This window comes from Pristis pectinata, chromosome 2 (genome assembly GCF_009764475.1).
Source record: "Pristis pectinata isolate sPriPec2 chromosome 2, sPriPec2.1.pri, whole genome shotgun sequence".
NCBI lineage: Eukaryota > Metazoa > Chordata > Chondrichthyes > Rhinopristiformes > Pristidae > Pristis > Pristis pectinata.
In genome coordinates this window covers 129,394,570-129,419,460 of record NC_067406.1, presented here as the reverse complement: position 1 = coordinate 129,419,460, position 24,891 = coordinate 129,394,570, and the positions used below count along the sequence as shown (strand labels likewise).

Sequence of the window (24,891 nt, the reverse complement as noted above, 5' to 3'; positions counted from 1 at the left end):
TTCTGGTTGCTTCATTATAGGAAGGATGTGGAAGCTTTAGAGAGGGTGCAGAGGAGATTTACCAGGATGTTGCCTGGATTGGAGAGCATGTCTTATGAGGATGGGTTGAGTGAGCTAGGGCTTTTCTCTTTGGAGAGGAGGATGAGAGGTGACTTGATAGAGGTGTACGAGATGATAAGAGGCATAGATCGAGTGGACAGTCAGAGACTTTTTCCCAGGGCAACAATGGCTAACACAAGGGCACATAATTTTAAGGTGATTGGAGGAAGGTATAAGGGGGATGTCAGGGGTAAGTTTTTTACACAGAGTGGTGGGTGCGTGGAACACACTGCCAGCAGAGGTTGTGGGGGCAGATACATTAGGGACATTTAAGAGACTCTTAGATAGACACATGAATGATAGGGAAATAGGGGGCTATGTGGAGGGAAGGGTTAGATAGATCAGAGCAGGATAAAATGTCGGCACAACATTGTGGGCCAAAGGGCCTGTACTATGCTGTAGTGTTCTATGTTCTATGTTCTTCGTCATCACCCTAATCCAGACCCTTCCTCCTTCTCTGCAACTCAAGACATGCTTGATTTCTAACTCTTTTCAGTTGCTGCCATTTCCCTCCACAGATGCTTCCTGACCTGCTTGTGTATGTCCAGCACCTTTTGTTTATATTTCTTTTCCACATGGTTGGTTTTGAGTTTTGATTTCAGTTTCATCGAATCACAGATAAAACCAACTATTACAATTTAACAGTTCATGTATGATCTTGCTTTGAATAAATAGAAGTGCTGATGCAAAATGCCTGACATTGACATAATTTTATTCAATAATTTCCCTGTGCTTTCACCAGGTATGCATTGTCCAGAAGAGAGATACAAAGAAAATGTATGCTATGAAATACATGAACAAACAAAAATGCATTGAGCGAGATGAAGTTCGCAATGTTTTCAGAGAATTGCAGATAATGCAGAGACTTGAGCACCCTTTCCTTGTGAATCTGTGGTAAGTACCTTCAGTAACTGTTAAACAAGCTCATAAAGTGTGGTGATATAAAACCATGAAACATTTAATTAATTCAAAATATTTAGTGTGAATACTTCTGAATAATAATTAATTGCTTGAGTTTAAAACACGTTTATGTAATTAGTATGCTATAAATAAGAGACCTGGAGTTGAATATATGGATGTTTGTGTAAGCAAAACCATTCATAGTGAGAAGGATAACTCGAAACTTCAAGGCAATATTGAAAGACATTTGATAATAGGAAGACACTTGGCAATTGAAGTTTAATGTCTTTCGGTGTAAAGTGATGCAGGTTGGGAGAAATTATAAGGTGAGGCAATATAATTACACTGGCACTATTTTAAAGTTAGTGCAAGAGTATCGGGACTAGGGGTGATGATTTAAGTCTTTTAATGGCACTGAGCAAACTGACAAGTCACGTTAGCAAAGTACAGTGTGCCCCCACATTACTGGAGGGGTTGCATTCCTAGAAAACTGTCTGTACGATTTTCCATAACGTAAGCCCTTTTTTCCCACTGAATTCTATGTGGAGATGTATTCCTGTGGGAAGTTTTTCTCTTAACAGTAATATCCCTGCGGGTTCATGGTGTATAAGCAAGTGAATTCTGGTTGTATTGTAGACAGAAGAGAAAGGGTTGTTTGAATTAACTAGAAATGGATGTTACAATGTCATTGTACAGGTATCAATAGAAGAGCTTGTCTTGTCAGTTTCCAAATCAACTCTCTTGAAAGTGGCCTCCCACTGTGAACTGGCAGCCTGTGATTGTTTTTTAGTTTATATAACCTTATTAAAAGAAAAACCCAAAGGATATTAGCTATTACTTGATCAGTCTACCAAAAGATGAGAACAGTGACTTATAACCATAACCATGTAAAAGTGTTGTGGAAAATAGATCAACTGATAGTTGTATTTTTTTTAAAAACATTACTGTAAATGAAATTTACAAAATGATTTGAGTTTGTTTGCTTGGGGAGTAAGATTAAGAGAAAGTGACTTCCATTTGTACTCTGCATAAAACCAACAAAAACCTTAAGTCATTCCCTTTACTAACATGCATAAAATACAGCATATATTTTAATTAATGCCAATGCTGTAACGTTCAGACCCAATCCACCATCCATAACAAAGTTATGAACATGAAGTAAATGGACTTAAATGCCATTTTGTCTGGGGAAAATGAAAGATACTGCCCCATTAATGCAGCAATGTTTTAAAAATGGATTTGATTCATTTAAGCATCAATAGAAGAGAGTGCCTTGTCAGTTTCCAAAGCAAATCCCATAAGTGGTCTCCTGCTATGAACTAGAACCTGCTATCGATGTCCTTGGTAAACTAGTTCAGTTCTCTGTATCCATTTTGTGTTTATTTTTTCACATAAATTCCGTAAGAGTGAACTTTATTCCATTCCTCAATTCTTTTGGCAGTGATTTGTGAATTCCATAAGAGTGAGTTTCCATTACCCAAACTGCTGAACCCATAGCTACACTGTATATCTAATATCTGGCATGCAAATAGGGACACAAAAATACAATTATGCCAAACATTTACATTTAACTTTGTGGGTCTTATCTGGAGAATTGTAATTAACTGTGGGCACAACACTTAAGATGAATTTCAAGGTCTTGGGAAGGGAGTATTGTAGGTTTTGTCAGGATGATACCAGGGGATGAGGGATTTCAGGTGGGTTGTAGGAGCAGCAAAGTGCCTTCTTAGAACAGAGACATTGGGAGAAGATGTCTTCTCTGATAATCTATAAGTGGGTTAGAACCAAATATCACAGATTTAAAATGATATCTCATTATAGAAAGAGGTGTTCATGTAAGAAATGCATTGCTTGAAAATGTGGAATCAGAGTCCACAAGAACTTTCAAAAGGTGATTGGTTTAGTCCCTGAAGAGGACTAACATGTGATGTTGTGAAGATAAAGCTAAGATCTGGGAGGATTGAAGATCTTGCTTCATTCTTAAAACATACTAGAAAAAGGTTTCTGATTTAATTGTTAATAATACATAAATTGTTAATAATGCATAAAATGCAATTCACTATCAAAGCTACCAAAAAAGTAATAAAAAAAACTAATACTATCTAATTTTGCATATCTCAGAATGTCAAGTGAAACAATATAGGAAATGGAAATATTTTGTAACAGTGAGAAAAATATATTATAGTAAAAGAATGTGATAAAGGGAAGAAAGGATAAGCAGAGAAAAGTGCTTAAAGTTTTTTTCTATTTGGAATTCTGTTTTATGTATTTATTTATAGTTTTGGGAAAGCAGCACAATTAATAAATTTGCATCTGCCATTACCTCAACATCCTGCTGTAACATCTAGTGGTTACTGTCACTATACTCGATCTAATGTTTATACTTGAGCAGTTTTATTTCTCTGGATCTGCTGCAGTCAGAAGGCAGGACAGTAATCAAATCTGTGGGTTAAGATGACAAATTGAAACCATTTGAACTTCATTCTCAAGGTTTATTGGTTCTTCTGGAAACTTTGATTGAATTACTGCCATCAAAGTCTATGTAATTAAATATGGTGCGGAAAGTGGAACTTACACATGAGCAGAATTCTCACAAGATGTCCTCTGATCTACCACCACATCGATGACAGATTGGAATAAACCACAGAGAAACAATGTGAATGGCAATGATAGTAGGTGAAGTGAGGAGTCTGTCTGTGAAGTAATCCATTCCACAGACTGATTTTTTTAGAAATGGGCAGTTCTGAAGTAGGGAATTAAATAAGCAAAAATCATATGAATTAAACACTTCTGTGCAAAAATTAAGTTTTGAAGCTGTATCTTGCCCAACAATAATAACAATATTATTTGTAAACTAATTTTCAAATGTATTATATGTTTCTATTAGATATTAACAGGTTACAGACTGTAACCCAAACTCATTTCCCAGTACTGTCATCTATATGAACACAAACACCCATCAAAAATGTAAATGGAAAAATAAATGAGAGGTAAAAGTGAAAATAATTCTGGAGTAAATGCTGTGAATGTTAAAATTTATCTTGATATAATTTCTCCCAATTAAAAACTGCTTGAGAATAATCATAATTACAATTGGGTAATTGATCCATGAAATAAATCGACTGTAATGACATCTGTTATCACCCTTATTTCCTTATAATAGCTAGATTGCAGTTTCTATAAACAGGCTGAATACTGTGAACTCAGACCTTTGTCTGAATTCTCTGTCCAGCGCACAGTCCAGGTCTATTAACTCTTGATCACAGTACATCACTCCACAGATAATATTAGGAATGTGCATTATATTCACTCATTATTTTAGAGAGCAGAAAGGTAATACTGCCAGACCACAGCATGCTAATTCTGCAGAATTATTGGCAGATGAGATATACGCATATATGAAAACAATGAGCAGGATAAGGCTGTGCCTTTTTTTATTGGTATGGAGTAACATGGACTATTGTTAGTAGTCTAGAAAAGTCTGATCCTGCCTCATGTCAGAAGATTGAAGTTTGGTTAGTACTTGAATAGAAGACAGCTGATGAGGACGAGGTACATTAGACTTTACTGGAGAGGAACCACTGGGTCGTTCTGCTGAAAAATAAAACATGAATTACAAAGCCTGCAGTGGCAACCAAGAATGCCAAATTGGTACCCATGGGCCTTGGGAATCTCTTTTGATAAATATTATTTTACCAAACAGCACCATAGCTATACATTGAATAAGTTCTTCCTTTGGAAATATGGGAGCAGATATTAACAAGGAGTGGTTTTCCATCAATAAACCACACAGGCAAGCTTCCACCCCTCACCAGAGGTGCAGGAAGCCATGGCAAATTTAGAGGTGATCTCTAATGGGCATGATGAGAGTCTGGATATAAAGTGAACCTGTTAACTCATTTCAAGAATTGTTACTCCTTTCAGATCCAAAATAGGCTCAGCAATAAGAACCAAAGGGTGATGGTGAAAACATGTTTTTTTTTGATTAGGAGTCTGTGACCAGTGGTGTCCTGCCGGGATTGGTGCCGGAGCTTTGATTATTTATGATATATATTAGTGACTTGATGTGAATGGAGGAAGTATGATTAGTAAGTTTGCAGATGACACTAAAATTGATGACGCAAAGTGTGGATACCAAAGCAGGTTGCTTAAGGCGACAGCAGAATAGAGATTAGATGGAAAGTTTGGAAGAGCGTAGGCAGATGGAATTTAATCCTGAAAGGTGTGAGATGATAGATTTTGGGAAGTCAGATAGGGGTAGGACAGATACAGTAAATGGTAGGGCACTAAGAAATGTTGATGAACAGAGGGACTTTGGGATTCGGGTCCATAGTTCTCTGAAAGTGGCAACAAGGTAGATGGTGTGGTGAAAAAAAGCACATGGCATACTTGCTTTCATAGGTCAGGGCATAAAATATAAAAGTTGGGATCTTTTATATCTTTTGTAAAGAATCTTTACAAAACTCTTGTTAGACTGCACTTGGAGTACTGTGTGCAGTTCTAGCCTCCAGACTATAGGAAAGATGTGATAACACTGGAGAGAGTGCAGAAGAGATTCACTAGGATGTGGCCTGGGTTGAAGGACTTTAGTTATGGAGAGAGATTGGATAGGCTGGGCTTGTTTTCCCTGAAGTGAAGGAGGCTGAGGGGTGACCTGATGGAGGTACATAACGTTACATGCCTAGGTAGGCTCATCAAAATCTTTTTCCCATCGTGGATATATCAAAAACAAGAGTACTAGTTTTAAGGTGAGAGGATGGAGCTTTAAAAAAATCTGGTGGAAAGATGTTTTAAACAGAGAATAGTTGATACCTGGACCTCACTGCCAGAGTAAGTGGAGGAGTCAGATACATTCACCATGTTTAAGAAACATTTAGATAGGCACTTAAATAGGCAAAGTGTAGAGGGATATGGAATTAATGTGGGCAAATCAGATGAGTGCAGATGGACAAAATCCCTGAGCTCCCGTGCCTTTCAAATTTTGACAAACTTTAAAAAAAATTGAAAGTAACAAGGACCGCTTCATTCAAACTATTACTTGCTGAAAGTATAGTTAACTAGCACATGCATTCGAGGCGAAGGTTTGGGTTTGGTGGGATCAGATACAATCATTCCCCATGGTAGGCTCGTCCAGAAAGTCATGAGACGTGGGATCCATGGAGACTTGGCTGTATGGATTCGGAATTGGCTTGCCCATAGAAGGTGGAGGGTAGTAGTAGATGGAGAGTATTCTGCCTGGAGGTCAGTGACTAGTGGTGTTCCACAGGGATCTGTTCTGGGACCCCTGCTCTTCGTGATTTTTATATATGACTTGGATGAGGGAGGGATGGGTTAGTATGTTTGCAGATGACATGAAGGCTGGGGGCGTTGTGGACAGTGTTAGAAGGTTGCCATAGGTTACAACTGGATATAGACAGGATGCGGAGTTTGGCAGATGGAGTTCAATCCGGAAAAGTGTGAAGTGATACACTTTGGAAGAACGAACTTGAAGGCAGAGTACAAGGTTAATGGCAGGATTCTTAGCAGTGTGGAGGAACAGAGGGATCTTGGGGTCCAAGTCCGTAGGTCCCTCAAAGTTGCCATGCAAGTTGATAGGTGGTTAAGAGGGCATATGGTGCGCTGGCCTTCATTAGTCAGGACATTGAGTTCAGGAGCCGTGAGGTAATGTTGTAGCTCTATAAAACTCTGGTTAGACCACACTTGGAATATTGTGTTCGGTTCTGGTCACCTCATTATAGGAAGGATGTGGAAGCTTTAGAGAGGGTGCAGAGGAGATTTACCAGGATGCTGCTTGAATGAGAGAACATGTCTCATGAGGAAAGATTGAGCGAGCTCGGGCTTTTCTCTTTGGAGCGATGTAGGATGACAGGTGACTTGATAGAGGTGTATGAGATTATGAGGGGCATAGATAGAGTGGACAGTCAGCATCTTTCCCCAGGGCAGCAATGGCCAATACCAGAGGACATCTGTTTAAGGCCAGAGGAGGAAAGTGTAGGGAAGATGTCAGAGGTGGGTGTTTTACACAGAGAGTTGTGGGTGCCTGGAACGCACTGCCGGGGGTGGTGGTAGAGAGGCTGATACAATAGGGACATGTAAGAGACTCTTAGATAGGCACATGGATATGAGAAACATGGAGGGTTATTGGCTGTGTAGGAGGGAAGGGTTAGATTGATTATGGAGTAGGTGTTTTTTTTCTTTAGGGCCTGTACTGTGCTGTACTGTTCTACGTTCTATTATGTTTAAGAAGCATTTAGACAGGCATAGAAAGGTACAGATCTAATGTGGGCCAGTGGATTAGTACAGATGGACAGAAACAGATAGGCTTGGACATGATGGGCCAAAGAACCTGTTACTATGCTGTACGAATCTAGGAAGTGCATGGTGATATCCTTGTTGAGCGTTTATGTAGCAATGAATTGCTTTATAGATAGTGCTTTCTGTGCCATACAATAAAGTACACATTTGCCCATTAGTAGTTTGCTGCCACATGATAGCTTCACACTTCACTCTCATCATCCTGCACTTAATTTGTAATTCCATTCCTTTTCAAATTAATTCATTAAGTACTTCACCTTCATTTCATCTCCTTGCAACAGCACTTCCTCATTAATCCAATTTATTTTAAAGCATACCATGTAACCTTATAATCATTAATTCAGTAACACTATCTGAAAGGTTTTTCAAAAATATAGTAATTATTATTCATCCTGTTCAAACTGCTCATTATTATAGATTTTACACTTTTGTTGCAAAATGTGGCTATGTGGCACCAGTTGTTTGGATGCTACGGGTACTAGTTTGCATTGAATTTGCTATTATGTGTATGAATGGCATTAACCTGCATAATGTGAAGGACAGTATCACCTGCGAAACTCTTGTATGTTCAAAGTATACACACAGGTAGATCACTTTATCATTGATTTACATAACTTATGAACAATTATATCTTATTGCTGGTGCTAATGGTTTGTAATCAACATACACATAGGATCAAGCATTCAGCATTAGGATAGACTCCAACTCCTCCCCCCAAGACATGTGCAATTTGAAGAGATTGGCAATTGCTTGCAGGCTACTTGATTTCAACAAGTAATGGTTTGACTGCAGTGGTGCTTCTTACTTCCAGATTTCTTTAAGGTTTGTCAAAATTTGAAAGGCTCAGGATCTCGAGGAGTTTGTATTGATGAGACAAAGTGGAACAGCAGTGTGGGTTGTGGATGGTTGCAGAGGCTTCGGGGGATATAGACAGGAACACGATGTGGATGAATATGAGCTCATCTCCTTTGATTGAGCACATCTCCTTCGATCGGTATGCAAGACAAGTTTTTCACTGTACCTCGGTACAAGTGACAGTAATAAACCAATACCAATACCAAATAGAACAAATGTTTTAAATCATAAGAGATTGAAATGTGTTGTAGTTCAGAGACACCCGGGCATCCATGAACAAAAATCACTGAAAATTAACATGCAGGTACAGCGAGCAATTAGGAAGGCAAATAGTCTGTTAGTCTTTATTAATTTGAGGAGAAGAGTAAAGACATTTTACAACAATTATACAGGGATCCACTGAGATTCAACCTGGAATTTTATGCCAGTTCTGGTCTCCCTACCCAAAGAAGGGCTTACTTTCAATAGAAGGTGTGCCATAAAGCTTCAGCAGATTGATTCCTGGAAAGGGGAGATTGTTCTATGAATGGAGGGTCTAAATTCTGTATAGAGGTGATCTTGTTGAAGGATGCAACATTCTTACAGGGCTTGGGAGAACCTGACTGGGATACCTAAAACCTAGGGCGACAGTTTCAAAATAAGGAGTCGGCCATTCAGGATCGACATGAGAAGAAATTTCTACACCAGAGGGTTGGGAAGCTTTGGAATGAAGGCTATGGAGGTTCAGTCACTGAGTAGGTTCAAGACAGAATGATGAATGTTTGGTATGAAGGCAATCAAGGATATGGGACCAATGCAGGAAAGTAGTGCTGAGGTAAACATGCCAACAAGTGTAACATGTAAGTCAGGCAAAACTTGGAGTCGAGATGGGAAAAATCCTCTTGTGAAGGAAATGTGAATTTCAGTAGTTATTGCAAGTGATTTTACATAAACCATATCAAAGTATACACAACTCTCTCTCCTTTAAACACAGAAAGGCAGGGAATAGGATGTTTGTAGGAGTAAGGTTGAACGATCTGGAAATTAGTCAGGAGGAATGGGTTTTGTTCTATTGTGAATTATACAATGTCAGGGGCAGAGCAAGTGCTCAGAACCTGGACAACATGATTAATTGTTCGTTGGTATTCCGTGCAGTAATCCGACACACTGTGTTAATGACCGTAAGTAATTGACAGTACAGTCTTGAGCAGCTCATGAGTGGCATTCTCCTGCAGTCTCTAATTATAGAGGAAGAGCACCAAACTCTTTGAACCAGATAATTAGGGAGGTGAGGAAGAAGCTGAGGAGCACAGAAACATAGAAGACTCAGGAATCTTGGCAAGGCGGAGGTTCTGTTGATGTTAACAAAAGAGCATCATTTCCATTTCTTCCTCTTTCCCACCTGGCAGATAACAGCCATCCACATTGAGGGGCAGAAAGATGGAGATCAGGACTTCTTGTAGGGAGTGAAGGGGTGGAATAGGGTGGGGATGAGGGAGAGAAGGATTTGGAGTGGAAATGGGTGGGAGGATAGGGCTTGGGATGGGTGTAGAGAGGAGGAATGGGATGGGATGAGGGGAGGAGGAAGTTTGGAGTGGGGACTCGTGCAGGGTCTCGATCTGAAACTTTGACTATCTCTTTGTCTCCACAGATGCTGCCTGACCCACTGAGTTCATCCAACAGCTTGGTTTTTGCAATCAATTGATTTAGTATGTTGGAATTTTCAGGAAGCATTCAAGGAAAGAGCTCATGGCTCTGGTGTTGATGTGGATAGAGAACTGTCTAACTAACAATGAATGGGTCATTTTGAGGTTGCAAATTTTAACCAGTGGGGTGTCAACTATTTATAAACAATTTTAATGACTTAAATGAAAGCACTTTGTGTAGTGTAGCCAGAATTGCAGATGATACAGGTGGAAAACAAGTTATAAGGAGGAAGCAAAGTGTCTGCAAAGGAATATTGAATGAACAAATTGACACAGTTTTGACAGATGGCATATAATATGAGGAAATGTGAGGTTATTCACATTGGTAGGAAGAGTGGAAAAGCATAATATTATTTAAATGAAAAAATATGACAGGCTACTGCTGTGGAGAGGGATCAAGATTTTCTCATATAGGAAACACAGAACATTAGCATGCAGGCACAGCAAATTAGAAAGGCAAATCAAATGTTGGCTGTCATTACAAAGGGGACAGAGTATAAATGCAGTAAAGTCTTGCTGAACTGTACGTCTGTAGTGCTGTATGCTATTTCGGTCTTATTTAAATGGATATACTGGCACTGGAGACAGTTCAGAGGTTCACTAGGTTGATTCCTAGGGTAAAGAATTCTCTTATGAGAAAAGGTTGAGCAGGTTGGGCTTATGCTCATAGGGGTTTAGAAGAATGAAGGATGATCGTATTAAACAAAATGGAGTTTGACAAGATAGCTACTAAGACAATTCACCTACAAATGAAAATGAAAAAAAAACAGCAGATGCTGGAAATCTAAAATGAAATCAGAAAATGCTGGAAACATTTAGCACGTCAGGCAGCATCTGTGGAAAGAGAAATAGAATTAATGTTTTGAGTCAGGGGTAATTCACCTCATGGGGAGCATAGAACCGGGGCAGAGTTTAAGAATTAAGGCATTCCAATTCAAGGTGGAGATGAGGAATTTCCCCTTTCAGAGAGTTGTGAACCTTTGGAATTCTCTATCTCAGAGAGCTGTGGAGGCTACATCATTGAAGGCTCAGGTAGACAGTTTTTTTTTGATCTATAGGGGACTTAAGGGTTATGAGAAACAAGCAGGAGAGTGAAGTTATTGAATGACAGAGCAGACTACTGCTACTCTTATTTATAATGTTATTAAGCTTCATACATTCTTAAAATCACATGTCCATTTCAAATATGCATGAAAATGTACACTTAATTTTTGCCACCCAGTGAAGGAAATGTCTTAACAAGGGAAGAAAAATTAAACAAGCTGTTTAGATGTGACATAACCAATTTAAAACTTTCTCAAGTGCAGTCATAGTCATTAGACAGCCTAATTTGGCAGACAATTTATACACAGCAGTGTCTCAGTAAATTAGATAAATGACCAGTTAAAGTGATGAGAGAGAAATTGTTGTGAAGAAATGAGTATAATTCAGCCTTCTATCTCCATCTGTGTAGGGCAACACTGTAATATCCCACCTGGAAAATAGCCTTCTAACAGTGCAGCACTTTCTCTGTACTGCCCTGAAGCATTGGTCTATATTATCTGCTCAGATTAGGGATTGGTTTTTAAAAAAACAAAGATGCCAATTAATGCTGTAGCTTATCAAATGACCCAAGCTGATACTTTCTTTGTGGGTTGATCCGCAAGCTACTTTTTATAGACTGGCATTGGTATTGGTTTATTATTGTCATATGTACTGAGATACAGTGGAAAAACTTCTTGTTTGCATGCCATCCATACAGATCATTCCAAACATAAGTATGTCAAGGTAGTAAAAGGAAAACAGAATGCAGAATACAGTGTTACAGTTACAAAGAAAGTGCAGTGCAAGTAGTGTAAGTGCAAGGCCGTGAAGGTCCACCATTTGGAAACACTAATTATTCTTCCCATTGCATTATTCCATTGAAGTCAATGAAAAGGAACTCTGGCCAGGGTGTACAATAGGTAGCTGGTCTATGATCACCAGGTTTGCAACAGCAAAGTTGGTTTTCACCCTCTACAGATGCTACAATGTTTGGTTATATAAGGACTGATGCTATTTTGAGATCAGGAAGCAGTTATATTAGAAAGAAATTAAGCGCCATTGCTTGTGTATATTTTTCCTGGAATTATTTTAGTCTGGTTAGGCCACATCTGGAGTATTGCATTCAATACTGATCGCCCCATTACAGGAAGGATGTGGAGGCTATGGAGAGGGTTCAGAAGAGGTATACCAGGATGCTGCCTGGATTAGAGGGCATGTGCTATAAGGAGAGGTTGGACAAACCAAGGTTGTTTTCTCTGCAGCAGCAGAGGCTGAGGGGAGAGCCATAGAAGTCTGTAAAATTATGAGAGGCATAGATAGACAGCCAGTATCTTTTTCCCAGGGTCGAAATGTCTGATACTAGAGGACATGCATTTAAGGTGAGAGGGAGAAAGTTTTTATACAGAGTGCTGAGTGCCTGGAATGTGCTGCCAGGGGTGGTGGTGGAGGCAGATACAATAGAGGCATTTGAGGTTCTTAGATAGGCACATGAATGTGCAGAGAATGGAGCAATATGGACCACATCAGGCAAAAGGAATTAGGTATCATTAGCTGAATTACTTTGGCACAATATTGTGGACTGAAGGGCCTGTGCCTGTTCCATGTTCTGTGTTCTAGCCATTTTGGACTCGTTTGTAGGAACTGTTAAAGTATTGTTTCTTGCTAATTCATGAATGGTAGTTGGTAAACAGTGCTATTTCTAATGCATACTGTAACAGGAGAAGGGCACATTGCTAGCTTGGTAGCATGGTATTATGTTGCAATTCAAACATAAAATCAAATTATAAATCATGGGGAACATGGAATTCCCTGTGGAAGGTGGTGCTTTTCACTGAACATGTTACTTGATTGTGAGCTTTGTTTAATTTGATAGAATGGGATCACTGCTTAAAATTGTTTGCTATGGTTATAAAATATAATTTCCTACATTCGGTGAGGTTGATTGCTCAAATGTTCTGTGTGTCATATCATTTGGACATTTTAACATCAATGTCCTTGAGGTTATGATCTGAATGCCCTCCAGAAATTATCTTATTGAAATTTGCATCCTCAAGTAGAAAGTTTTCTGCTTTGCCTGTACCCAGGCTTATACATACACCAATGTAGGTGCAATTCTACCAGGCTGCCCATCCACTCCAGAGAGAGTATCTGAAAGGTGCTAGTCTTACCCCAGATCTCCCTTAATCCAAACCATCAGCACTTTTCCAATCAGTGTGTTGAATATTGGAGCCAATTGGGCAATATTTTTCAATCAAGAGTCAAATGCTTTAGGATTCTAGGTCATTTCCATGGCATAAATTACAATAGAAGACCTTACGTATGTCTTTTGTAAGGTTTTTTATGTTGTCAGTGTTATTATAACATTTGTTTTTAACCTAGTGTCAGAAGTAGAAAATCCTGTTTTAGAGTCTGTCTTGCCATGAGTGCCAAATGCCTTGTATTTGTGGCAAGGGCATAAGGGTGAAATTCATCACCTGGAGGAACATAAAATAGGCAATAGTAAAACGGAAACCCACGTTGCATGCAAGCCATTTTTTAAGCAATACGGTAAGTAGTTAAATGCCATTTGCTAAAATCTTGTTTTAACTCCCTACCCTGTTCCCCCTTTTTCTCATGGGTTCCATCAAATTCCACAAGAGAATGGCAGAATTTATATGACAGTGATATTTAGTAACCAATGAGACTTTACACAATATATCTTTAAATATTAAAAGATAAGCTTATCAGAATTAATGATCTACATATGTTATGGCTGACAATGAGGAGACCAATTATCCAGATGACATGTCAGCAGAGTACTAAAAGAAGATTGTTTTTGACTAGATTAGCATCAAAGGTATTTGATAATTTTAATGAAAGCTACTGTTGTAATTTCAAGAGGTTTTAGATCCCAGTGGAAGATACCAAGTTATTGAGGGGTCTCTTAGAAGAAATGAATTGGAATATTCAGTACATTTATTCCCCAAGTGTGGATGACCCATTTTATTTCATCCAACTGCAGCAGTTATTTTTGTCAATTAACCATTAATTGGATACTTGCAACTGGTTTTTAACTTACTCATTATTAATATCAAGGCAGGGCTAATCAGTTTCATTTCAACGATTGCGCTCATGGTAGTGCTAATGCAGGTAAATGGAACCTGCACTGATATTACAAGGACTGGTCCCATATGAGGATTGCAGTTACACTGCAAGTTATGCAGTTCACTGATGGCAGAATTGAGATTAGTTACCACTTCCAGGTAGCCAAACTCTTGGTGAGAGTCCTTGCAGGACAACTCATTTTCCATTAAAATAGGGGCACTGAAAAAGTGGAAGATCCAACAAACTAATAAATTGTAATTTTACATTAAACTGGAATTAGTACAAACACAAATTCTGTGAGACTATATTCTATGGGAAGGTTTAATATCACTTCCACTCTAGTGCATAGCTGAAACGTGATGCAAGTGGCTATATGAATGAGTATGGAATCTATAGTCCCTTACTGTCTGAAAGATTATGCTCAGAATGGCAATGACAATTCTACATTAGCCTCATGGACTTTGAAAAGTCTTTTGACAGCACTCACGGGTCTAAGCTGTGCCACAGTCTGAAGGCATATGAAACCATATAATTAACATCATTGAAAGTTTCTGCTCCAACTTTATATGAGGTGTTGATCACAGTAAGCTCATTCATGCAGTCAAAACAGGGATGCATTAGGCATATGTCATATCAAATCTTTTTCAAATATTGCTGTTGATTGGGTAACATGACGAACAACAGAACATGTCAGGAGGCATCCAGTGGTCACCACTGAAGATCTTGATATCATTCTCCCACTACATGTCAGTGTACAAGTTTAAAAAAAACCTCACTGCATTCAGCCAATAAGTCAGCTGAAAATTATCTTCAATGAAACAGACATCATGGCCTTTTCCATTGCTTTATCATCATCAGTAGAGACAGAGGATAACGTTCCCATTGACACAGAAACATTCATATACAGCAGCCAGGATTGTGGAGCAAGCCAGGACATCTGGAAAAGAATCAACACAATCAGGAGCATTTTCAGGAGCATAAACATGGTCGGAAATCACCCAAGTGCAACAGTAAAACAAAACTCAAAATTTATCGGGGTAGTTTCTTAATAGCAGAGAGTGCTGGGAAAAGACATTGTGCAACATGTCCAACTGGTCTTCCTTTTGTACAACTGCTTCAGAAAATCCTATGTATCATATGTCCCATGACAATCTCAAACCAGATCTACTCATACACTGCAGCCAAGATATGAGCACCATCATTAGACATTATTGGAGGTGGATTGGCCAAGTGTTTGTAGTGGAAATCAATTCCATCATCAGAAGAAGAGAAGGCAACAAAACCTAGGCCATCTGAAAGCATCATGGGAAGCTTAGCTGAAACACTGGGGCATAACTGGGGTATCAATGAAAAACCTACCAGAAATAGAGACACAAGGGACTGCAGATCCTCCAGCAGATTGTTTGTTGCTCCAGATTGTTGCTGCCGGACATAGAAATAGCTCTGTGCTGCCCTAACAATCAGGTGCACAATGAGTTGTCAATAAGCACGTAGAAGCTACTGTTAGGAATAACTTTTGTCTTCCACTCCACAACAGATGCACCAAGGATTGAATATTTCTTATTTAGTAATTTATGTGAAATATTAACATTATTTCCTGAGTGGCATCTCTTCTTCAACCTAACACCACAGAAGCAGTTTATCGGTTTTCTTTCCTTGCTGTTATCCTTGAGACCTTGTGATAGAAGTTTTATTGTATAGCCTAATATAATCATGCGCCACTCAATAGAATTTGTTTAGGGATTTGGTAGTCCTTGCACACTTCTAGAAATTCTGTCGTAGGCCTTTATGGTTATGATGTGCCGCAGGTCACTGGACATGTTTGAGTTTCATCAATCTGAGTAACACACAACTGATGGCACTCCCACAATTTTCTAATCTGAATGAACAGTTTGCAAGTGTTGTGGGCATCAGCGCTAGGAACAAGCCTTAAGAGGTAGAGAGACTGCTCCTACAGTGGCCAATGGCCACATCCTTAACTGGGCCACTGTCAAGGATTCCAGAAGTGAAGAATTCACCAGGATGGTTCCAATTTTATCCTTTTTGAAGGAATCTCCTCTCCTTTTTCTCAGGTGCGCCTTAGTCATCACAAAGACTCCTGGCTTGCCCATGTCCAATTCCCTATGTTCTTTCAGCAATCAGAAATGCACATGCCATTGTCCCTTCCAGTCAATGGCAAAAATGCCCCTCAGCAACCTCATGGTTTTAAGTGGCAGTTCCACACTTTGCATAATCTGTGCATTAAAATATTGTTCCTCAATGTCTCAAACTAAACTGTTGCAGTTCCTGCATGAACCACATTGAAAAAAATTAGGTTCCTGCTTTATACACATTGTCTACATCACAATAGCAACTGAACCTCAAAAGTACTTCATTGTCTATGAAGCACTTTGAATGCCCAAGTCTGTGAATGTTGGTCCACAAATGCATTTGCTATCTTTGAAAATCTGAGGTTGCTGTAAAATAGCTGTGACATTGAAAGAAAATAGAGGATGTCTGTTACACTTCAAAAGTATTTGGTTGACTGTGGAGATCTGAGGAACTTCCTGAGGATGTGTCAGATCTGGCTCAGCAGTAGCCACCTCTCCACTGGTGATTTCTGGCCTCACTCCAGAGATACGCATATTTCCAATGGCTTAAACTGCAGTGCAGCACGAAGGGAGTACGAAACAGGAGAAAGTTGCAAATGTCTTGAACATTTCCAATCCCAATTAACAGGGAGAGGCAAGTTAGAAGGGCAGAAGTCGGGGACAAGTATTAAACTTCCCTTAACACAATCAAATTTGGATGTAGGCAATTTTAGCTTCAGTATCCCTCACTCTTTAAGATACTGGACAAAAGTCAGCAATTAAAACCAATAATGAAGGTACTTTATTGAATAAAAGTAATACTTAAAAAGGTTAGCAACTTTCAGATACAGACAGGCTCTATACTAAATAATATTGCAACAAAATAAAGAGCAGTTGCACATAGGACACAATCCTTAAGATTGTGCCACTTACATTTCATAACCCATGGAACCGATACCAATTCCTCTAATTCCTGGAGCATGAGTAAGTCATGGAGATAGTTCAGGTAGCTTTTCGTGGGTGTAGAAGTTACTGATAAACATGATAGTGTTGGTTAGTTCCAGTGAAAATTCAGCCATCTCGTATTCTCCCTGACTGTTTCTGATTCACTGGTTTATAGGCTGAAACCTTTATTAGGGAATTTAATTTATTAATGGTATAATAAACTCTATAAAAATTAAAAATAAAAATCAATTGTATTTCTTTTGATTTCACAGCATCAAGTCTATTCAAAGGGAATTCTGTATTAGAAATCTTACACATTAATAGTTATATAAATTGTTCGATAATGATAAAGAATTGAAAAACTTGCATATTAAACTCTTGAAAACATTTTGTCTTATCTCAAATTTCTCTTATCTGTAATTTTATATGTCTGCAATTTTCCAGAAGTCATCCTGCTTTGCATCAAAGAGCAAGCTCTTTATGGATGGACAAGGGGTGTACAACATACAGTCCATAGGCCACAATCTGTTCCATTGGTTGGGTCCATCCAACTCACCATCACTTGCTGCCCCTGCAGTGCACAGTTCTGCCCCATCTCTCCATTCACCTGGGAAGCATTAAGCATAGTAGTGCCAACACTTGGTACAGATTTCTCATTACTTAAAGGGAAATTGTCTGTCCTATTGGACTGTGATAAGAGATGCCAGTTTTCCTGTAAAACCAGTAGCAGTTATGGGCAAGGAATTCTGAGGATATCCCCTATTTCCTCAAAGGAGTGGCAGGCAATGGCATTGGGCAGAAGTACACGGGGAATAGTGAGAGAATCATAGCAGTTACAGTGCAGAAACGGGCCCTTCGGCCCACCATGTCCATGCCGTCCTTTTTGCCCATCTACACTAATCCCATTTGCCCACGTTATGTCTGTATCCTTCTATGCATTGCCTATTCTAAATGCCTCTTAAATGTAGAAATTGCATCTAATTTTGCCACCTCTTCTGGCAGCAAGTTCCAGATATCAACCATCTCTGTGTAAAAAAAAACTTTCCCCTCATTTTCCCTTTAAAACGCATTCCTTTCATATTGTTTTTGATACCATACCAAAGGTGAAGGATTCTGTCTACCTACCCTGTCTATGCCTTTTATTACGTTGTATACCTCAATCAGGTCACCCTTCAGCCTCCTTCACTCAAGGGAAAAAAAGCCCAGCCTATCCATCCTCCCCCTATAACTAAAGTCCTCCAATCCAGCCAATGTCCCGGTGAATCTCCTCTGCACTCTCCAGCACAACCACTATAGTGTGGCGACCAGAACTCCAAGTGCAGTCTAACCAGTGTCTTGTAATTTGCAACATAAAGTACCAGCTTTTATATTCAGTGCCCCTACTTATGAAGGCTTGCATGCCACATGCCTTCTTCACCATCTTATCTACCTGTGTTGCCACTTTCAGGGGACTATGGACTTGAACTCCAAGGTCCCTCTGTTCATCAACATTCCTTAGTGCCCTACCATTTAGTATATATGTTCTATCCCTATTTGATTTCCCAAACTGCATCACCTCGCACTTGTCAAGAGTAAACTCCATCTGCCAACCCTCTGTCCATCTTTCCATCTGATCTATGCTGTAGCCATAGACAACCTTCCCTGCTATTCACAAAGCCACTAACTTTCGTGTCAACTGCAAACTGACTAATCATTCCTCCGACATGGAAATCATTAATATAGATCACAAACAACAAGGGTCCCAGCACTGATGCCTGCAATACACCAGGAGCCTTATGCAGGCTATAGATAAGAGGTCAGGCACAATTCACTCCTGATGCTGAATTCCCTCCTGAGGCCAATCCAATGCCAGACCCAGGTCCTCATGCCCCACTCCATACTAGACTCTGAGCAGCGACTCAGCTGGGCCAGGGAGCAGGGACACTACCAGATCTGGGTCCCTGGATCAGACTGAGCCTCGGACCATGGATAAATGCATGAGATAACCAGGGACCAAGTTCAATCTTCTGCCCATCTTTTTCATACCTGGCTCTAGACTCAAGTGTACAGGTTGGGTGGGTGTTGATCTATTAGACAATTTCACAGGTAGTAGGCACAGGTCTGTCACTATATAACAGTGGGCTGAGTATTGCTTGTACTCTTGTACAAGAGTACAAGCAATACAAAGCTGAGTATTGCTTGTGGGCTGAGTCTGTCATTCTGTACTCATGAGGCTTAGTACAGGAGGGCACAGGTCTGTCACTATATAACTCTGGAGTTGGTACTGATTTAGACAGTGCAACCTCAATATAACACGGGTCTTGGGAGACAGCTTTAACATCTATGTTATAAGCCATGTGCATAATTAGTGAAACTAACATTCACATAATTTTGGAAGTCCTCTTTCTTCATTTTATACAATACCGTAAATAGACGGACAGTTTGAACAGATTTCCCCAACATCCTCCCCTTATCAGACAACTACAGTTTGCTGCTCCTTTCTCAGAGTCTATTTCTCCCTCCTCAGTATTACCATTGTCAGGTGGATTTTCTCAAAGATATGTTATATTCTGTTGGGAATATTATTGCCTTCCTGTCACCTGAAATAAAAATGAAAACTGTCTTGGGAACATGGTAACACCCGTAGTATATCCAAAATCACAATATAATGAGGCACATTAAATCAAGGTTTCACTGTGCTTGAGGACAGACCATGTGCAATAAACAATGTTTGAGCAGGATTTTATTGATTTACATTTTAAACACATTGGTCTCAATGCTATTGTTGAATATTGGTATTGATAAGGTGGCAAGTGCCTTGTCAATCAGGTCTCTAATTAACCTGTTGTGGAAACCTGGGAAGAATGCCATGCATGTTTTAATTTTTTTAGTATTCTGTACTAATTGCAAGGTACTAATTAAGACAGTGGTTTTGTGTTTATGAAGGTTATTTCATACTTAGAATTCTATTTTTGTTGATTTCTGAAAAGGGCAGCTCAGCTGAGTATTCAGTATTCTTGCCTGATATTGTGGAGAATGGTTTCAGAAAGCACATTCACCTGCTCTTCAGTAATTTAAAATGTAGCTAATTTTTCATGAAATAGAACCCAGTATTTAACAGAGATTTTGAAATAACAATAGAAAAAAGACACATTAATGTGGAAAGATTGCTGGCCAGCCCAGCATTTATTGTCCCATCTCCTAGCGCTGGTGAACTCTGCGAGGTTATTTCAGATGATGGTGAAGAATCATCCGTATTGGTGAATATGGAGTCATATATTTACCAGACACATAAGGATGGCAGATATCCTTCTCTGAAGGCCAATAGTGATCAAGATGGGTTTTCAAAGGTCACCACTACTGATACTAACATTTTGTTCCAGATGTTTAATTACTTAATTTGGCTGGAGTGAGGGGATTCCAATGCATGGCTCCAGATCTGTACAGAAGAGCTTGTGGGCTTCATAAGAATACTCTGGGTTACTCTTACCTGGGGCTGTCTTCTGCAGCTGATCCACCAACTCCATCCCTTTCTCCCCAACAACCCTTAAGCATAATACCCAGCATTGCACTATGCACAGTTAATGGAACTTCTCTTTCAAAATGGACTGGTCTTCCACTAGGGGGATTGGCTGGCTGGTCTAAATTAGAAACAGGAGCTGCTGTAGGCCATGTGGCTCCTCAAGGGTGCTCCACCATTCAACAAGATCCAGTCATGGCCTCAACACCACTTTCCTCTCTTTCCCCACACTTCTTGAATCCCTTACGGACTGAATATCTGTCACTCACTAATTGGACTATATTCGATGACTCTGCCTCCTCCATTCTTGGGTAGGTAATTCCAAAGGTCCACAGCTCTGAGAGAATAAAATGCTCTCCATCTTCAACTTAAGTAGGTGACCCCTCATTCTGACATGATGCCCCTTAGTTCTAGTATCCCCAGTAAGAAAAATGTCCTTTCAGCAACCACCCTGTCAATCCCTGTCAAAGGCTGATATTTTTCAATAAGATCACATCTCATTTTTCATAACTCTAATTAGTATAGGCCCAGGCTGCTTAACCTTTCTTCATTTATCAGCTTCTTCATCCCAGAAATCAACCTTGTGAACCTTCTCTACACTGCCTCCAAAGCAAGTACTTAATACCCTCCTTAAATATGGAAAACAAAACTGTATGCAGTCCTCCTGGTGCCATCTCACCAACACCCTGTAAAGCTGCAAACAAAAAACCCAGCCCATACCTCTTGCAATAAAGGCAAACACTCCATTGGGTCTCTCAATTACTAACTGTATCTGCATGCTTACATCTTATATTTCAGATCTCCTTGCTTCATAGCATTTTGTAATTAATAAATAATAATTTGCTATTTCATTCTTCTTTCCAAAGTGAATAACCTCACCTTTTCCCACATTATACTCCATCTGTCAACTCCTTGCTAGTCATATTGAGCCTATCTTAACCCTTTCAAGTCTCTTTGTGCCTGCCTCACAACTTGTTAACTCATTAATCTTTGTATCATCAGTGAACTTGGCTGCAGCAGCCTACTTCCTACTCTGCCCAGCTAACCGATCACTAGTAGCATTATCTCTTATTACAGCTCATCAGCATATTATCTTCTGAACTTTTGTCCCTCAAACCTGGATGGCAATCTGGTCATCGGAATGATTGTTGGAGAAGTCTTTGTAGCATTCTGGAAAAACATATTTTGATTCTGCAGAGAATTTACATAATAGGTGATTGAATGGGAATCTCACTTTGTGGTAAAGTAAGAACACCCAGAGGCTGGAGAGAAAACAGCTTAGTCAGGCAACATCAGAAGAAACCACTCAAGTTCAGTACCACATCCAGCTGGATGCATCCCAGCAGTCTTTCAAAGAGTTCTTTTTCAGAAGTTTGTCCTCTATCCTTTATCCCATAACCTTCACAGCTGACCTGTGGATTTCAATTCATAAAATAAATTACAGCCCTCATTTCGATGGGTATATCAGTGAAATGATACGTTTATATTGAATCTTGAAATTGTAACCTGGGGTTAGTAAGTGCATCCACAAGTATACTTGGAACAAATCTGCACTTTTATTTTTTTTTGTGCAACTAGAGATGGACTCCCTGAAAGTGGCCACGCAAGTAGATAGGGTGGTAAAGAAGGCATATGGCATGCTTGTCTTCATTGGTTGGGGCATTGGGTATAAGAGTAAGGAAGTCATGTTGCAGTTGTATAAAACTTTGGTTAGGCTGCACTTGGAGTTTTGTTCAATTCTGGTCACCCCATTACAGAAAGGATGTGGAAGCTTTGGAAAGGGTACAGAAGAGGTTTACCAGATTGCTTCCTGGATTAGAGGGAATGAGCTATAAAGTGAGGTTGGACAAACTTGTGTTGTTTTCTCTGGAGCATTGGAGGCTGAGGGAAGACCTGATAGAAGTTTATAAAATTATGAGAGCCATATATAGGGTAGACAGTCAGAATCTTTCTCCCAGGGTAGAAATGTCAAGTACTAGAGGATGTGCATTTCAGGTGAGAGGGGGAAATTAAAGGGAGATATTCAGGGCAAGGTTTTTACACAAAGAATGGTAGGTGCCTGGAATGGGCTGCCAGGAATAGTGGTGGAAGCAGATACGATAGTGGTTTTTAAGAGGCTTTGAGATAGATATGTGAATATGCAGGGAATGGAGGGATGTGGATCATGTGCAGGCAGAGAAATTTAGTTTAATTAGGCATCATGATTGGCACAGACATCATGGGCCAAAGGGTCTGTTCCTATGCTGTACTGTTCTGTGTTCTATATCTACTTTGCTGTGTATCAGACATACTTTTTCTAATGTGGGACTACATGGATCAGTGCACCAACAATTATTTTTTCAAAGCGTAAGTGTTTCTTTCTATCTCCCCCTCTCTACAACCTAAATACACTTGTCTTCTCACTTTTCCAGTACAGTGGAATGGCCCTTGACCTGAAACATGACCCTGTTTCTTTCCCCACTGATGCTGCCTGACCAGATGACCAATTCCAGCATTCTCTGTTTTCCTTTCTGCAGCTTCTTTTTTTTATCATAGAACCATAGAACAATACAGCACAATACAGGCCCTTCGGCCCACTATGTTGTGCCGACCTTCAAACCACTCCTAAGACGATTTTGCTTCAATGAATTCTTTCCTGGCAAGATCATCAAAGAGAATCCACACATTAACAACTGTATTGCAACTTCCAGATCATAGTTATTAATACCTAAACATAAACATGAACAAATTAGTAACATTATCCAACAAAATTAAACAACTGGGGTTTAAATGGTAGTTCAGTTTTGTCACTGTAAATGAAAAACAACTACAGAGACTGAAGAGGGCAGAGATTTGAAAATGATGAAAACTTTTGGAGAGTTGAATACTTTGAATTACTAAGTTCTGCAATGCGTTTCCAAATGTCTATTTTTATTCCCTGAAAGTAATGGAAAGATTAAATCATAAATAAAGAAATGATTGAATTTCAGCGCTTAGTTGAATACTGGATACTGCCTATAATATGTAATTTCCTTTTTAGTAATAGTTGTGAAATCAATTGGCTGTCCCATCACTGCATATTTTTGCACTGTTCCACATTGCCATGCTTGATTCAGTTAGTGATTTCCTTCAAATCAACAATAATTGTTCCTTAGGACGACAAATAAAAACAGAAAATGCAGGAAACAAGTCAGGCTGCATCTGTGGAAAGAGAATATTCAGAGAATAATCGTCAAAGTTAACATTCAGGTTGAAGACCCTGGGGATATTGATGTGAAACATTAACTCAGTCTACTTTATTTGGCTTGCATATGATAGTGAATGAATTGGTAATAATTTATGCTGATCTCTCTGGTTCTCTTTCCACAGAGGTTACATGACCTGCTGAGTGTATCCAGCATTTTCTGATTTTATTTTGGATTTCCAGTGTCTACAGTTTTTTAAAAAATTTCATTTATTTTTGCGTTTCCTCACAAAAATTAATTTTGAACATGTTTAGGAACTGAATTTTGTCAATATTTCAAAAATGCGATTATATTTGGTTTTGTTTCTTCTGTAATCAGACATAATATGACTTTAGTTTAAATTTAGTTTATATGATTATGAGTAAGTCCTGTTATTACTAATTATATGCAGAGGTTACTTACATTTGAGAAATCCAGAAAGAGACATCTGGAATATAAGTTCACATCTCTGACAAGGAGCCTGGCCAATCAGAGGATAATAGAGAGACAGAGTGAGGCGGTGTAGGGGATGGATATTGCTCCCAACCCATTATCATTTTCTATTCAGTAAAATGTCAACTATGCAGTAACAGATCAGCATAAATTATTACCAATTCATTCACTATCATATGCAAGCCAAATAAAGTAGACTGAGAATGCACATTATTAGTATATTTAAATATCTCTATAAAGTCATAAATATTTCTTCCAACATCTGTTTTAATGGCCTGTTGAGTAACTTTGGGAGTAATTTTACTATATTCATCTTTTGACAGCAAAATTCCCTTAATTCACAAATTCCATTGCTTTGAAATTTCACTCAGAAGTGAATCTTTGTTTAAATAAGAGAGGTTACTCTCACACCGCATATTTTCACTTTCAAAGAAGAGTTTTTCTTTTTAGGTACTCATTCCAAGATGAGGAAGACATGTTTATGGTGGTAGATCTGCTACTAGGTGGAGATTTACGGTATCATTTACAGCAAAATGTACATTTCAAGGAAGAAGCAGTGAAACTCTATGTATGTGAACTGGCGTTAGCTCTGGACTACCTGCAAAGCTACCACATCATCCACAGGTTTGTGTGTTTGAAATATATAATCATATGTTGCCCATCCTGCTGAATTCATTTTCATGAATATCTGATACATAAATAATAAATATCCTGCCTGCTCATCACATTTTATATACCTACTGTTAAAAAGAAAACAGTGC

General features: G+C 39.1%; 1 protein-coding gene across 1 annotated transcript in view; it reads left to right on the top strand.

The window, feature by feature from the left end:
• Positions 1-859: 859 nt before the first annotated feature.
• LOC127584276 (serine/threonine-protein kinase 32B-like) overlaps positions 860-24,891 on the top strand; it is a 113,326-nt gene continuing 89,294 nt past the window's right edge. Inside the window, exons 1-2 of the mRNA XM_052040942.1 lie at positions 860-993; positions 24,581-24,754. Of these exons, the coding sequence (XP_051896902.1) occupies positions 875-993; positions 24,581-24,754 (293 nt within the window). The 5' untranslated portion in view covers positions 860-874. The remainder of the gene's footprint in view (positions 994-24,580; positions 24,755-24,891) is intronic.